General features: G+C 44.2%; 1 protein-coding gene across 1 annotated transcript in view; it reads right to left on the reverse strand.

Moving 5' to 3' along the window:
• Positions 1-17,786, reverse strand: part of COL21A1 (collagen type XXI alpha 1 chain) — a 1,372,657-nt gene that overhangs the window by 474,208 nt on the left and 880,663 nt on the right. Inside the window, exon 13 of the mRNA XM_069606149.1 lies at positions 17,326-17,379. Coding sequence (XP_069462250.1) covers positions 17,326-17,379 — 54 coding nt within the window. The remainder of the gene's footprint in view (positions 1-17,325; positions 17,380-17,786) is intronic.

Genomic DNA, 17,786 nt, shown 5'->3' on the forward strand with positions numbered 1-17,786 from the left:
TCATGCGCATGTATGGAGAAAAATGGGGACAGATCTGACACTGGGTAGCCAACCAAAAGCACAAAAAACTTTAAAATTGGATCTAAAGCTCTCTGCCCAGGAACTGTCATTTAGATGCGAATGAAAGGAGGAGGGGGTTTGCTCTGCTTCTCTGGAAGAGAGACAATAGGCTTCCTAGACTGAAAGGAAATGCAAATTTGGGTGTCAACAGAAACCAACTGCAAGCAGGAAGAAAGACATGGACTGCTCTGGGCCCATCAAACTCTGGGGGCGGGCCCAGACAGATTTGTGTATCTTAGATTACAAGAAAATCTTTTTGAAAAAGACTCATAGAAAACTGTGAAAAATGTGGAAAAATCTGTAAATTAGAGGTTGTTAATATGAAAATGCTGCTCACCGCTTTGAAACTATTCTGGACTCTGTTCGTAGTTCAGAGACAGGACTACCGAAATGTGGATATTGTAGCAATTGTGATAATGCTAGGAATATGAAAGTTTACTGGATTATGCCCAGATGTCATACGCATGTATGGAGAAAAATGGGGACAGATCTGACACTGGGTACCCAACCAAAAGCACAAAAAACTGTAAAATTGGATCTAAAACTCTCACTGAGTTGGGACTCGGACGGATACATGCTATACTAAATCCGTAATGTGAATATGTATTATTAGCAAGTTGGTGATATTGTAAACATGATTTTTGTGAAAAATAGATATACTGTACAGAAACAAAGGGGAGGGACTCCCTGGGATGTAAAATGCAGTATCACTATGACACTAGATTTCCTTCTCAAATCAGGAGAGGGGAAAGACTTCAACCAATAGGATTCCTAGAGGGTGTGCTTAGTATAATTCAGCCTACCCACCCCCTTGGGAAATACATAAATAGAGACTGTTTAGGACCTGGATACACATCACCCATCAACTGATTGTCAGCGAAGCGCCCTGCAGGAGGAACCCAGATCCAAGACTCCAGAACTCTGAAAGCAGAAGGCCCAATTCCAAAGCTGAACCCTTCTCAGCTGGCCTTTAAAATCTTGAAACCTGATTTTAAACCCAGACTTCCAAGGGGAACACAACAAAAGCAATAGAACAGCCTGGCTGTGCTGTTTCTGTTTCTTGTCAAGAACTCTTGCCAGAACCCAGAGATCCAAACCAGTAGAGCAGATCTGTAACCTGATAGTTATAACCCAGAACCAACACATCAGTTCCAGTTCAGAGGCCATGCAGAGACCAGAGTGCCGTGCCTGAATCCTGTCCGGTGGGCTAGCAGAATTCCAGTCCAAAACCTTTGACCAGATCTTTGACGGGCCTATTCCAAACCATAGTTGTGAGTATCTAGCATAGAATTGTCCATAGCCAACCTCGTAGCTTTAAGTAATAAAATCCAAAACCATTTTAGCATATCCATAACTGCATTGTAGAATCTCTTTTGTCTTTTCTGAATCTTTCCCTCATCCATATAGTCCTTTGTTAATTGTAGTGATAAATTCATCTTTGCGCTAATATATTTGCTGAAGAAAGATAAGTGTCTTGGTGGGCAAAAGTCAGAGCAGAGGTGCCGCAGTTCTGGTGGCTGTCCCGATGGGTATCTTGCATCTTCATAGCCTCCCAAGTGTACAGAAAATTCTTGTTTGTAATTCAAAAGCGCATCTTTCATTTGAAAATCTTGACTCTTTTTTGAGAAAAATCGATCTTTACTAAAACCTCTGTAACTTCCATACCGTACATTCTAAGCTAACATCCTCAGCTTTCAAAGGAATCTAAAACTGCATTCCAACTCCTTATAGTTATGCAGCAATAGCGTTTCTCACACGCTGAAAAGTTTGGCGCGAATTTGCATTTGGCTCAATTTCCACACGTGTAAAATAGCTATTCTTTGCATCTGACCTCAGAATTCCGTTTCAATCTGCTAGTTGTTCAATCATCACTGCTCGTCTTTACCTGAAACTATACCAAGCGGCGCCCACTAGTTTTGAATCCAATTTAAGGAATTAAATCCATTTTCAGTGTTTTTCCCATTCATTCCAAACCACATTCAAAAGCATTTTACCTGTTTTGAAATGATTCCTGTTTCTCTCTATGCTTACTGGGGGGAAGTGGGATTGAAACAGTATTTGTTGAGTGTTTATTGCTGAAACCTGTTTTCTCTCCTCCAATCATTTTTTACTGCATATTGGGGGGGGATTGAGTGGTATCAGTGGAAAAAGTGACATTGCATTGTTTTCCTATCCATATGAAGTATTATTTTGTGCTGCATTGTTTTCCTATCCCCATCACGTATTATTCTAGGCTGCATTATTTTTCTTATCCATACTCATTCTGATTAAAGAGATTGTTGATTGTTGTGATATCACCCAATGCTGACCATTGTACAAATATTGATAGTGTGATCTATATATTGTTCAAATTCATAAAAGTGGATATATATCTTGTTCAAATTCATAAAAAGAAATCTTTTAACTTTGCAAAACAGCCTGCTTCTTGGTTCAGTGATACCGAGAGTGAATCAAAGAGAGGGGCGCGATATAAGGGTACATCATTCAGAAATAAAATAACTTTTAGACATAAAAATATATAATTAATGGTTCCAACTGTAAATCACACGCTAGGCATTGACTTAGGTGGAGTGCTGGGTTGAAATCATTTACAGGATTGGGGGCTCGTGTCTGAGATTTCTGAATTAGATATACCACTTGTGACAGTCTAATACAGTGTGCTAACTAGTGGGGTACATAATCCCTGCTGGACTACCACGCTGTGTTACACTGTGAAAAGCACCCCTCAAAAGGGAACACTCTGAGGAATTGGTCTGTTTTGCAAAAATAAAATAAACTTCTGTAAGTCAGGAAGGAAATTAATATTTCCAGAATGGCGACTGTGGTAGAGATGAATATGGCTAAAGAACACATATTGCATAAATTATTTGTAAGAGATGAATGGACAGAGCAGGATCAGAATGTGTAGTTGCAGGCAATCACAGAACAGATCGCTGCAACAGGGTTAGATATATGGCAAGATCAGGGTCCATTACATATGGCCCTGAGTGAAATATATATGGCCCCTAAGGCAAAGAAAGAGCAAAATAAGATTGCCAAAATAGCGGCATATCTATACATATATATTGGAGCAATACAGGGCAAATATGTGGAGGGCCAAGATCTGGCAAACCAGCAACTGCAGGCATTAGGAAAGGCCCAAACTGATCTGGCCTCTACTGAACAGAGGCTACAGAGGAGCCAGAAGTCCGAAAACGAAAGTATGCAGTACATAATCAAAATTAAAGAGGACATGGGTATCCTGCAGCAGGAAAAGGCAGTACAGGATACCAGAATTCTGGCCTTGCAGAAGGAGTACCAAGAAAGTTTGGACTCTACACTGCAGAGCCAGAAAAAGCTGGAGCAACAAATACATTTCAACAGGGCATGCGCAGAACAGGTAGTCAACCTGCAAAGCCAACTAGACAGAGAGAAAGAGGAGAGTAATACATTAATCCTGAAAAACCTGGACACCCAGGCAGAATTTGATGAAGCGCACCAGATAGCTGGTGCACTTCAAAGACAGAGAGACGACCTGGCTGCAGAGATGCATACTCTTGCTAAGGGAAGGGACACCTTAGGCCAGGAAGTCAGTCAATTAAAAGAGAAATGACATGAAAATCACCTGACCCTTCAGAGCCTGGGTGACCTCCAAAAAGAGCATGAAAGATTGTTAGAGCACACCAGGAGGGTGGAGGAGGCTCTAGCAAGGAAGGACCAGGCCAGTATGGACAGGAATCAGGAGGTAACCCTCCTGCAGCAAAGACTGGCCCAGTACTCTAAAACAACCCAGGAAGCACAGAGAGAAAATGAGGCTCTCTGTGAGAACAAATGACAGGCTCCACAGACAGGTAGCAATGCAAGAGAGACTGATAGAAACTAGTAAAGCTTGATTGAGGAACAGAAAGCTCAGATTCTTGCATGGCAACAGGGCGCAGGGGCTGACAGAGATGAAGTTCGCTGGGAAAGGGAAACACCTGAGCATAACCTCAGGAACTCTAGTACCAGAGGCCTTCAGCTCTTCCAATCCCTGGACTCTGCCACCCCCATGTCCACTGGCGCACATGAGCCGAGGGCCACGGGGATGGCAGATTCAATCCAATCAGAAATATGGGGCTCATGGACCAGCACCTCCCAGGAATGGATGGGCGGGCATCTGGGTATGGGTTCCCAAGTACTATGAAATTTAGTGGGGAACTCCATGAGAGTAGGCCCACTAAGGGCATCCTGAAAACCTCTGTCAAGCTAGGACAGTGGGTGGGTACTCATTAAATCCTGGGAGCAAGGAGGAATCAGAAGACCCCTCTGAGCGCCCTTGCACACAGGAGACTAGCTCCCCACATTCTGCCAGCCATTCCCAGGCTCGTAGAATCCGGGAGTGCCTAGAAGACCAGACAGGCACCTCTGGGAGCAGTGCCTCTGAGTCAGATGAGGAGTGGACCAGGGTTACCCGAACCAAGAAGGCCAATAATGCAAAACGGGCTTTGGTCAAGGACCCCTTAAAACAGATCAAAGCGATAAAAAGCGTCATCACGCCCTATCATAAGAACGCTAAGTTTTCTGTTTGGGAGCACTTAGAGCTCTTTGAGCAGATGATGGAAACTTTCCAATTGAAGGACAGCCAAAGCTGTATTCAATACGTGAAATTGACCTTGTCACCAGAATACTCCAGCTTCTTTGCGGGGCTAGAGGACCAAAATCATTCTAGATGGTCCACTTATAGGGCGACCATCTTAAAGCATTTCTCTGTGCACAGAAATCCTCAGGAGGCTCGCAAGGTAGCCTACAACTTGCAATGTGGGGAGGATCAGGACCCACAAGAATGTGTGCAGGAATTAAAGCGTGCCTTTGCACAGACCACCAGAAGGGTGCGCACGGACAGCAAAGAATTTGTGAATACTTTTTTCCCCGCTCTCCCAAAGTACATCATGACCCAGCTAGTGAGAGATTTTCATGAGAAAAGATCACTAGACTGGGTCATTGAACAGGCCACACAAATTTATGAGGTGCAAAAGCTCATAGAAAACAAAAATAATCCCAAAAGCCCCAAACCAACCAACACCCCTGCTGCTGCTAAGGTGACAGAGGTGAAGGTTGCCCCCATTTTAGATTTGGAGATGGGGGACGTAAAATCCTGCCTGCACAGAATCAGAATAATCCCAAGCCCAGAAGGCACCCGGGCCAGTCACAGACAGGGAGCCAAGGAGATAGTCCCACAAATGGGATCCCTCACTCCCCTGACTACATAAGTCCCTGCTACAAGGGGAATAGACTCATCCTGGGTTATGTGTGGACTCCTCCAGCCCAAGCGGGGAGGATCCAACCAAACAGCAGCTAACCAAGGGAACTTCCCTCCTCACTTCCCCCAGGAGGGCAGAAATTCCCGAAACCCTGGGCTGAACTTCTTCCCCATGTACCTGCAAAACTTCCAACCCCACAACCATCCATCCTTCTTTCCCCAATTTCCTGAGCCCAGACAACCTAATCCGGGAGAGGGGAGGCCAAGGGTGGAGGGGTACTCACATTTTTCCAAACCCAGGGTATTTTCAGAGAAGGGACAGCTACCCTTCCCAGGATCAGCCCAGGGGAGACAACAGAACACCGTATCAATCTGAGATGGTGTCACAGCTAGAGCGCCAGGTCCAAAACATGGCACAGGATCTGGGTCACATGCTGAGGGCTCAACAGAACCCTCAGATGAGTATGCCGGTGCAGAATGCCTCAAACACAGGACCTGGTGCTCCAGAGCAAAGATGGGGGCAGAACCCCGACAACCCACCGGTTCCCAGGGAGGAGGCACAAGGGGGGTGTAAAGCCTTGGAGGAAGCTTCCTTCCCCACTTGTAAAAAGCCCCTGGAAACCCAGGAACCAGAACCAAAATTTCCTGCCCCTGAAAGTCTGCCATCCAAGGAGCAGAGGGGCGGTAGGAGAAACAAAACACCCAAACAGACCCATTTTGAGGAGGAGGTACAAATCTTCCAGTTTGAAGGAGAGGGATCCTCAGAGGATCCTTCAGAGATGGGGGAACTCCTCCCAAAGAAAAATGGGTCCCAAAGGATCCATATCCAGACTGTGTAGATGTGGGGACTGAGCTAGCGCCGCCCATCATCCAACCCCAGAACCAACAGCATGAAAATCCCCTGGTTCAAACCCTTCCTGGTGACTGCCTCCAAAAAGGGGGGGGCAGCCCAGAACCAGAACCAGCGGAACCCAAAACTTCTCCTATATCTAATTGCCACCTTTTCTTTTCAGATTCCCTAGACTCCAAACAGAGTGCTGCCCAAATCTCTTCTCTATCAGTGTCCAAAACTAGAAAACTAACCCACCAGTTGTCCAAAAATGTACATTATCTGTGCCCCCTTGAGGAGAAAGAGGGAAGATTCTATGCTCCGGTCCAAATACAGGGGCAGGGTACAATTTTGGCACTGGTGGACACTGGATCCCAAGCTACCCTTCTGTCAAAAAGGGCCTTTGATTAACTGAATTCGGGAAGGGGGGAGAATTACCAAATTCCTCTCACCCCTCTTCCTGGACAACTTCAAAACTTTGACGGGAAGTTAATTCCCATCGAGGGGACTGCGTATTTGGATATTAAAATTGGGCGACACAAGGTGAAGCACCAGGTCATAGTTGTAACTCCAGAGGGCACCTCTTGTTTACTAGGGAATTACCCCCTGCGAAGGTTGTCACCCCTAATCGATTACCTAAACAAGGTCCTCTGGACCCAGAATAGCCAACCAATAAAATTAAAACAGAATGTCAACCATGTTAGTTTAAACGGCACCTGCCATATGGTTGAACAAACATCTGACCAAGTAGAATTTCACTTCCAGAACAACCAAATCCCAGACGTGACAGTGATATCAGTAGGACAACAGACTGGTGATGGGGGGTCCTCTCTATTTCTGAAAATCAACCTTCCTTCCAGTATAAGGTGGCATTCCACACTGGAAGGAAACACTCTGAAATTATTTACCAATTCACAATCAGACATTCCCACTCCTATAGTCCAGAAAGATGAGAAATCAGCTCAGAGCCTGGCTGATATTCAGCAAATTGGAGAGCAGTTGTTCATCCAAATTCAGTTAAATGAAGTTTAAGGACTCTGTTCTCTCCCGAGTGTGTGTGAACAACGGTAAGAGCTTCATCAGCGAGGCCATGTTCCGCAAACTCCCAAAAGATCCAGCCATTCCCAGATTTAAACTGATACACAAATGGGAAAAGGATCTGGAAACACCCAATTCCAAACATCTTCTGCCAAGCAGGTGTATGCTCAAAATCTCCATAGGCAACAAGAGCATAGTCCATAATTTTTGGGTCGTGCAAGACTTCACTGCCGTCTTTTACTTAGGCAGTGACATTCTCAATGCCATTTGTTTGGACCAAATAAACTTCAAAGCTTGGTCCCGATTAGCAGATAATCCCATGTGCTTTGATGACCCAGAGAAAGCATTTAGGTCAGCTCAACTGCTGCCTTATGCAGTTGAAATTCAGACTGGAGAGGAAGTCACCATCCCAGAAAGGACCTGACAATTCTCCCTGGAAGTGAAAGTTAAAAGAGAACAGAAATTGAAAATCCCTGATGCCTATATTCATCTAAATGCTTAACTCCAACAGCAAGGGTTGGGGGTAAACCCAACACCAATAGTCAACATAGAAAATTACATCATTCCAATAGAGGTGGATAACAGCGACTTAAAGAGTATCACTCTAGCCGCAGGCACCATTATTGGAATGGCGGTTGATGACTGACATTTTTCCATAGATTTAGGTAATGAACTGTTAGGAACAATCCCCAAGGACTGTTTTGACAGTGATAGTGATGACAACACAACACCAGACAGGATCTTTACCAGGCATGGAGGGAACTTCCTGGTGTACACTTCCTGCCCTTATGGTAAGGAAGATGTGACCTGTGACTTCAGGAAGGATGAGGTGATTTTCCAAGTCCGCAAGGACTGCCTTCCCCACCTGAAGCCACCAGTCCAAATCAGCACTCTGACCAGGGACTTCTCCACCCAGCTGGAAGAGGCCGTTGAGATATCAAAACCGGATGTCTTTCCAGGCTTCATGCAGATGGTTGAAGAGAGAGTCAACCTAGCTGATGCCTGTGAGGCTCTGGAGCAAAAGCAAAAATTGAAACAAGTTTTCTTGGATTTTCAAGACCTCTTTGCGGTGGACTCATATGACTGTGGTCGCTTCAACATCCACACAACAACAATTCCCACGGACCCTGGCATGACTCTAGTCTTTGTGAAGCAATATCGCTTGCCTCTCGCATCCATGGAGTCCCTTACTGAAATAATTAAGAACCTTGAGTCCCGTGGGATAATCCGTCCAGTCCACAGCACCTTCAATAATCCAGTGCTGGGGGTATTGAAGCCAAACGGCCAATAGAGACTCTGCGCCGACCTTAGGGAGCTCAACAAACGGGTCCATACTTCCCGATGGCCTCTTCCCTACATTGACCAAGGGCTGGCCCAGATCCCGGGGTCACAGGTATTCACAGCAATAGACCTGACCAATGGATACTGGACTGTACCTGTCAGTAGGGAGGACCAATACATGCTGGCCTTCACCTTTTGGGGGCAGCAGTACACATGGACCCGGACTCCCTTTGGATATCTCAACTCCAGCAATTAATTCAACATTTTTCTACATAAGGCCATGTTCGACCTGGGTGAAAGGGGTAACCTCGCCTATGTAGAAGATGTTCTCATCAAAAGCTCAACTGTGGAAGAACACATAGCGGAGATCCGTTATGTTCTGACCCAGTTGAGGGCTGCCGGAGCAAAACTTTACTTTATGAAGGCACAGTGGTGTAGAACCTGTGTCAGTTACTTGGGGCATGAGATTACTCCTCAGGGTCTCTGCCCCCAGGAAAAGAAAGTGGAAGCACTCAAGAAATTGAAAGACCCCACAGCTCTGCGGGAACTAAGGAGCCTCCTTGGACTGACTAATTACAGCAGAAAGTTCATTGAGGACTACGCAGAGATCACAAGACCCCTGATCCATCTTTTGAAGGGGGGGTTCAAGTGGGAGTGGGGTCCAGAACAAGCTGAGGCAGTAAGACAACTCAAAAGAAGCCTCTCACAAGCGCCTTGCCAAGCTTACCCTGTCAAAAACAAGGAGTTCCTCATGGAGACAGGGTTCTCTAATGCATGCTTGACTGCAGTATTATACCAAAAGCATGACAAGGTCAATAAAGTAATCTCCTATGCCAGTAAAACTTTATCCTCTGTGGAGGAAAATTCCAACGACTGTGAGAAGGCACTCCTGGCAACGGTGTGGGCATTGAAGAATTACCGCCCATTTATCCAGGGGGAACACCTCATAGTGGAGACTCCACACCAGACTCTGCAGACAGAATCCGGGCCGGAAATGTAAGTAATTCCCGAATTACTTCCTGGATTGTGTCAATGCAAGATTTTCCTGTGGAGGTCAGATATGGACAAAACAAGAAGAGTCCCCTCGCGCAAGGTCTGACTGACTTGCATGATTGTGCCAGAGAAAACTGTCTCGAGGACGAGAGTCTTAAAATCAAGGACAACATGGAGGCATACCTCAATTCCACCCACAAAGTCTTTGAAGAAGAAAAGTGTGAGGGAATGCCCACTGTCTATGTGGATGGATGCTCTTACCATGTTGTCAACAACGGGAAAAAAAGAACTTGTGGCCGGTGTAGGAAATGCATGGGTGAATGAGACCCCAGAACCCTCCTCTGGGTACAAGATTGGGCACCGAAGTAGTCAAGTGGCAGAGTTGATGGCTGTGCATCAAGCCATTGAAGTGGGAGATTGGGACAATACACTCCCCACAATCTCATCCAGAGCATGGCCTAGGGGATCACGGCCCAGACACCCTCCATGAGACGAGTTTGCCTACAGACCAGATGACAAAATACCCTGGTTCAGAACCTTACACATAAGAGGAGTATGCCCACCAGTACGACCGACACCAGCCCGCACGGCTGATTACAACACCTGCGGCATGGATGAACTCGACTAGAACAACGATTACAAGTATCCTCGCAAACGAAAACGCTCTCAGAATGAAATACAAGTGCTGACATGCAGAACAACCCCCTAACGAGGGTCTGCAGCCAAGGCCACGATGTTGCAACCCGCATGCCAATCAGAACACAGGGGGCTCACTACAGACGCCATTACTCATAGCCAATCACCGAGGGTCCCCTTGTTGCAATTCTGAAGTAACAAATGTTAGGCACAGCCCAGGTATACCACCTGATCTGGTTCCTTCGAATAACCTATGTATCTATATGCTAACCATACTAACCCTACCACTCAAAGAACCAATCATGAGTGGCAATAGGTTTTTGTACTAACTTTCCCAGGTGACGCGGGTAGCGCGTCATACTGTAGTAAAAAGGGCCTGCAAGCCCCTCTGAGAGGTTAGGTGAGCTTTCTCGGATGCATACGCGAAACCCATCCCTGCCGTTGAAATAAACAGCAGTCTCAGCCTTGCTCCTTGTGTGTGTCTCATACTCATTTTTGGGGACACGGGAGGAGTTGGGGCCTCCCCAGCCCGGAGGTCCGCGGACGGCTCTGCCGACCCCGGGATAATCACCCCGACAGCATCCTCACTGCTGTCCAACATCAACTCCACGAACTAGTCATAATCACTGATTCGGATTATGTACGGAACGGGTTTGTGGAGCACCTGGTTAATTGGAAAACCGGAGGCATGATATGTGCTAATAATAAACCCTTGAAACATGGGAAATTAATTCAAAACATTGATGATCTGGTCACCTCGAATGGGATGACCATCTACTGGAAAAAGATTAAGTGTCATTCTAAAGTAGAGGGACCAGACAAAACTGGAAATGATCTAGCTGATCAGCTGGCCAAAACCGGAGCCATCCAAGGGGATCTACTAGAGATTTGAGTCCCTGTTGGGGGAAATCCAGGTCACTGCTATCACTAGATCATAGACAAATGCTCACAATGAACTCTCAACTGCACAATGGAGTAAGGAGACCTCAGATGCTGATGTGATTACGTCTCAGAAAGGGGATTGGTAAGTTTTATCAACACATTGAGGACCCTGAGAACTTTCCCCTGACGGATACCGATTACATAGGGAAAGAGGACCTCAGAGTGTTGATGAAATGTCCAAAAATGTTTTGAATCCAAGACGGTTTGTTGGTGAGGAAATCCCTAGCTGGCCATGATCAGTGGGTGGTCCCTACCTCATTTCGAAGCCTGATGTTAAGTCACGCCACAGCCGGTCATAGGGGGTTTCATACAACACTTGAAATCTTAAGAGGGGTTGCATACTGGGTGCACATGGGGCAGGATCTCAACCAATACTTGAAGGAGTGTCTTGTGTGTGAACAATTTCGGTCGACATCCCTCACACACCTTGCGGCTCTCCAAAAGAGGGGGATGACACTGCCTTGGTCAGATTTACAAGTCGATTATATTGGGCCAGTGATTCGCTCCTCTAGGGGAAATAAGTACATGTTGACCATGACATGCTTATTTACTAAGTGGGTACAATGTCTCCCGGCCCCAAACTGCAAGGCAGAAACAGCAGCTGCCCTGATGATCAACCACATTTTCTCGCATTTTGGGCTACCCCAAAGGGTTGAGTCAGACCGAGGTAGCCACTTTACTAGCAAAGTAATGACAAAGATGTGGGAGATACGTGAGGTCAAAAGGAAATTACGCATTGCCTACCAGAGAGCCTCTAGTGGTGAAGTGGAGAGATACAACAAGACAATTGTGAGCATATAAAAAATGTTTGTAAAAGATTCTGTGCCAAGTTGGAATATTCAATTACCTCTGGTCCTAATGGCCATCAGATCTACCCCTTCATCTGCAACTAAAATGTCACCTTTTGAGCTGATGACTGGACGCAGGATGGTGCTTCCCCAGCATCTGCTCTACAGAACCCAAGAGCAGACATTGATCAATGCCTCCACAACTCATGTGTATGTTGAAAATCTAAGAAAACACCTTCAACATGCTTTTGCATATGCTCAGCGAAATCTAGAAAGATCTGCAGACAGCATGAAGACCCACTATGACTTAAAGACTACCAGAAAAGAATACCATGTAGGAGACCGGGTCTACTTAAACAATTTCCAAAGGAACCGGGCCAAACAGCGCAAAGTTTTGCCTAGCTACAGGGGACCTTTTGAAATTGCAGACAAAATCTGACCAGTCGCCTACAAAATCCGCATCCCCAAAGGCAGTTTGGCAGAGGGGGAAGATAAGTGGGTCCATATTAACCAAATAAAGTGTTGCCATCCTAGGCACACTCTGCAGCAACTGGAGGAGTCTCCTGGAACCCTAGAGGGGGTCACTCCAGCTCCCTAGAATTCCCACTATAAAATATTCCATCTATATAGTCAATGAATTGCCAATAGAAAAATGTGTCCTGATTTGTCAAATATATGTGTCCGCCCCACTACATCAGTAGTGGTGGGGAAATGTCTACAAATATGTTTTTGCTTTGTCATCCTAGAATGGGAAACCATGGAAACTAAAACCAAGGAGGACCAACCAGGGACCGGAAGCAAAGATCCAAGGGGCCCGGGGTATCGCTCCATACCGACATCAGGACTTGGCGAGGAGAACCAGTCGATCCACCCCTGATGGAGGAAAAGATGATGAACTTTGCCATTTTGGAACCAAAAGAAAATTGACTGATCATCCCAGTCTTGTGACTTCCCATTAATGGACGGTCAACGCCAAATCGCAAGGGGTGGCTTGTGGGATGTTCTGACCCACTAGGCTCTGCCCTGCAACATCACTGTGTGCTGCTTTCATCAAAAACAACAGAATGGCCGCCGAAAAGCCTCATTTGTGCTACAAATCTCTGAGAAGTGCGCAGGGAAACCTGAAAAATAGGCAGCCAATCCATTTTGCCTGTGTCAGTGGTAGAACCGGAGACCACACTACCAAAACCTGGCATTGCGCTGCCTGCAGAGTGAAATGAAACTACTTGAAAAAGCAGTGCTGCATTGCCAGGAAAACCCAGAAGTGCTTTAAAATCTGTTTATCCTTGGCTGCTGAAATTGCAAAATCATGGTTCTCTAACCTCAGGAAAGATCCAACATCCCTGTTGGGTGTTAAACATCACTTTATTTAAAGAATCCACCTAAGCACAATGTCAGGAGAAGCACATTTCATCACAAAAATATCCCCATTAAAAAAGGTGCTTGCCTTGAAAAATATGTCAAAATATGGGCGCAGTACTGCCGCCTGCCTTTGTCAAAGCTGTCATTTACTTATACTGGCAGTTTAAAACTTGTGTCTTAAAATCAAATTGTGGAAAAAAAGAGACTTGCCATAAAAAGCAATATAGGTTGCTACAATTCAATCTCTATGTTTTAAAAAGACTGTAATAAGATATTTGTGTATATATTTGTGGAAAATGTAAAGTTTATTTAGCAAAAGACAATTTTGAACAAAGTGTTTTACAGTGAACTGAGGCCAGCCACACTGGACTTCAAAGGCACATTCCACAGTTTGCTCCAACAAAGGGTGCCTTCCTTTTGCTCTCTGCCCAGGAACTATCATTTAGATGCTAATGAAAGGAGGAAGGGGTTTGCTCTGCTTCTCTGGGAGAGAGACAATAGGCTTCCTGGACTGAAAGGAAATGCAAATTCAGGTGTCAACAGAACCAACTGCCAGGAGGAAGAGAGCCCTGGACTGCTCTGGGCCAATCAAACTCTGGGGGCGGGACCAGACAGATGTGTGTATCTTAGATTACAAGAACATATCTTTTTGAAAAAGACTCATCGAAAACTGTGAAAAATGTGGAAAAATCTGTAAATGTGAGGTTTTTAATATGAAAATGCTGCTCACTGTTTGAAACTATTCTGGACCCCATGCAATGTTCAGAGACAGGACTACCGAAATTTGGACGTTGTTGCAATTGTGATAATGCTAGGAATATGAACGTTTACAGGATTATTCCCAGATGTCATGCGCAGGTATGGAGAAAAATGTGGACAGATCTGACACTGGCTACCCAACCAAAATCGCGAAAAACTGTAAAATTGGAACTAAAACTCTCACTGAGTTGGGACTCGGACGGCTACGTGCTATACTAAATCTGTAATGTGAATATGTATTATTAGCAAGTTGGTGATTTTGTAAACATGATTTTTGTGAAAAAGTAGATATACTGTACGAAACAAAGGGGAGGGACTCCCTGGGTTGTAAAATGCAGCATCACTATGACACTAGATTTCCTTCTCAAATCAGGAGAGGGGAAAGACTTCAACCAATAGGATTCCTAGAGGGTGTGCTTAGTATAATTCAGCCTACCCACCCCTTTGGGAAATACATAAATAGAGACTGTTTAGGACGTGGACACACATTCACCCATCAACTGATTGTCAGCGAAGCGCTCTGCAGGAGGAACCCAGATCCAAGACTCCAGAACTCTGAAAGCAGAAGGCCCAATTACAAGGCTGAACCCTTCTCAGCTGGCCTTTAAAATCCTGAAACCTGATTTTAACGCCAGACTTCCAAGGGGAACACAACAAAACCAATAGAACAGCCTGGCTGTGCTGTTTCTGTCTCTTGCCAAGAACTTTTGCCAGAACCCAGAGATCCAAACCAGTAGAGCAGAGCTGTAACTTGATAGTTATAACCCAGAACCAACCCGTCAGATCCAGTTCAGAGGCCGTGCAGAGACCAGAGTGTCATGCTGAGTGCAGAATCGGGTGCCTGAATCCTCTCCAGTGGGCTAGCAGAATTCCAATCCAAAACCTTTGACCAGATCTTTGACGTGCCTATCCCAAACCATAGTTGTGAGTATCCAGCATAGAATTGTCCATAGCCAATCTCGTAGCTTTACGTAATCCAATCCAAAACCATTTTAGCAAATCCATAACTGCATTGTTGAATCTCTTTTGTCTTTTCTGAATCTTTCCCTCATCCATATAGTCCTTTATTAATTGTAGTGATAAATTCATCTTTGCGCTAATATATTTGCTGAAGAAAGACAAGTGTCTTGTTGTGCAAAAGCCAGAGCAGAGGCGCCGCTGTTCTGGTGGCTGTCCCGTTGGGTATCTTGCATCTTCATAGCCTCCCCGGTGTACAGAAAATTCTTGTTTGTAATTCAAAAGAGCATTGTTCATTTGAAAATCTTGACTCTTTTCTGAGAAAAATCGACCTCTACTAAAACCTCTCTAACTTCCATACCGTACATCCTAGAAACAAGTGTCAAATTGAAGCTAACATCCTCAGCTTTCAAACAAATCTAAAACCTTTTAGTTTTGCCACAATCACGTTTCATGCGCGCTGAAAAGTTTGCCGCAAATTTGCATTTTCTCAATTTCACCACGTGTAAAATAGCTATTCTTTGCCTCTGACCTCAGATTTCCGTTTTCAATCTGCTAGTTGTTCAATCATCATTGCTAGTGTTTACCTGAAACTATACCAAGTGGCTCCCTCTAGTTTTGAATCCAATTTAGGGAATTAAATCCATTTTCAGTGTTTTTCCCATTCATTCCAAACCACATTCAAAAGCATTTTACCTGTTTTGAAATCATTCCTGTTTCTCTCTATGCTTGCTGGGGGGAAGTGAGATTGAATCGGTATTTGTTGAGTGTTTATTCTTGAAACCTGTTTTCTCTCCTCCCATCTCTTTTTACTGCATATTGGGGGGATTGAGTAGTATCATGGGAAAAAGTGACATTGCATTGTTTTCCTATCCATATCAAGTATTATTCTGTGCTGCATTGTTTTCCTATACCAATCAAGTATCATTCTAGGCTGCATTATTTTTCTTATCCATACTCATTCTGATTAAATAGATTGTTGATTGTTGTGACATCACCCAATGCTGACCATTGTATAAAGATTGATAGTGTGATCTATATATTGTTCAAATTCATAAACGTGGATATATATCTTGTTCAAATTCATAAAAATAAATCTTTTAACTTTGCAAAACAGCATGCTTCCTGGTTCAGTGAGACAGGGGGGATTCAAAAAGAGGGGCGTGATATAAGGGTATATCATTCAGAAATAAAATAACTTTAGACATAAAAATATATAATTAAGGGTTCCAACTGTGCATCACACACTAGGCATTGACTTAGGTGGAGTGCTGGGTTGAAATCACTTACAATACTGGGAATTGTTGCCTTTCCTATGCATATTCTATTGAGGAAACCAGTATCACGAGATTGTGAAGCGTATTTGATTTGCTCGAAAACCAGTCTGATTAGTCGGGAGGATCTGATTGTCCGAGATCCACTGGTCAGTTATTTTAATAGGACTTTAGCAAATATCTTTGCTGGAATGTCAAGGAAGGCTAGCATGCAATCGTTAGATGGATCCTGCCAGCTACCCTTTTTATGGATAGGTAGATTCGTGCTTTCCTTCCAGGAATCCCCCTATTACCTTGCTTATGTCACTCGCTGTGGATTTACATTGCCGTCTTTCATCAGAATGTTCATATGTTTCGTCCATCGGATACACCAAGTGTGAGGCCTATGTGAATTTACTATTTTTCTTCACATACACTATTGATCGGCAAATGTTTCTTTTTGCACCGATTCACAACAGACCATATGCCTCAGGTGTTATTTGTTCTTGCCAAGTTAGCTAAGCACATCCACTTCTCGTTTTTGCTTTTGGCCCTGTGAGAGCGCAACCGCCTATGATCATTTCTTTTAATGTTTATAACCTTTGTGGTTACAACTTCATCCATCATACATTTCCTCCCATTTAGAATTTTCATTGAGTCCCAAGGAGAAAAACCACATCTAGAAACCAATAGCTGTGTGAAGGCATTCCATTTAAGAGAGGCCCTTTATGGTTTTAATACACGTACCCTACTGTGTCAATCAGCGTATCTATGTTGAAGTTCTCGATTGCACACGGCAGAGATAAACCATGAAGTTGCCATCTTTGTGGCATTTTGGGATTGGTATTGAAGAACCTTACAAGACATTTACCGATCTGACAGACCATGGCACACAGCATTTCTCTGCTACTACTGTCACAGGTGTCGTCATGGGGGACGAAGTAAGCAATTTTTTTGTGCAATGTCTGTAAAGTCTTCTACATTCTGTAAGAAAGCACCCAGATGCCTTTGGGCTTGGCACACTATATAAGCTTCAAAATAAATAAATACATACATTAGACACAGTCCAATGTAATAGAAGAAGAAGATTGCATGTCATATCAAAGGACGAAGTACAGTTATTCTTGCATCTTTGCTAAACACTGGAACAAACGTGGTATTTAATATCGACACATTGAATTTTAAAAAGAAACGTCTTTTCTTGCATACCTTTGATCCAGGCTGACCATGCAGTCCTGGAATTCCTGGAACTCCTCTCTCGCCCTGTAGGGAAAACAAGTAAAGTCAATATCAAGCAAAGACTATTTAATATTCTTAATCATTCTTTGTATTTCAGCACTGTTGAAATGTACCATCTCAATACCTTAAATCATGTTAATTGCTTTATGTCAAGCATTCTATGAAGCAACAGTGCAGTGTAATATTATTAACTTTTAAATGTTCACGTAATGCTGCATGTTTTCCACATAAACAGAAGAGAAACGTTCAACAGGATGCGCATGTATGTACACCAGTGGAGAGAAAAAGAAAACAATGTCCAAATACACTGGAAGTGAAACAAAGGATAACACAGAGACATTGTGTTAAGTTCAATAGTTCAAGCAGTGAGCTCAACACATTTCCCAACCTGGGGATTTGTAGTGTCCTTAAGACCAGGAAGTAAACTGGAG

Source organism: Ambystoma mexicanum, chromosome 4p (genome assembly GCF_040938575.1).
Source record: "Ambystoma mexicanum isolate Mex_15411 chromosome 4p, UKY_AmexF1_1, whole genome shotgun sequence".
Classification (NCBI taxonomy): domain Eukaryota; kingdom Metazoa; phylum Chordata; class Amphibia; order Caudata; family Ambystomatidae; genus Ambystoma; species Ambystoma mexicanum.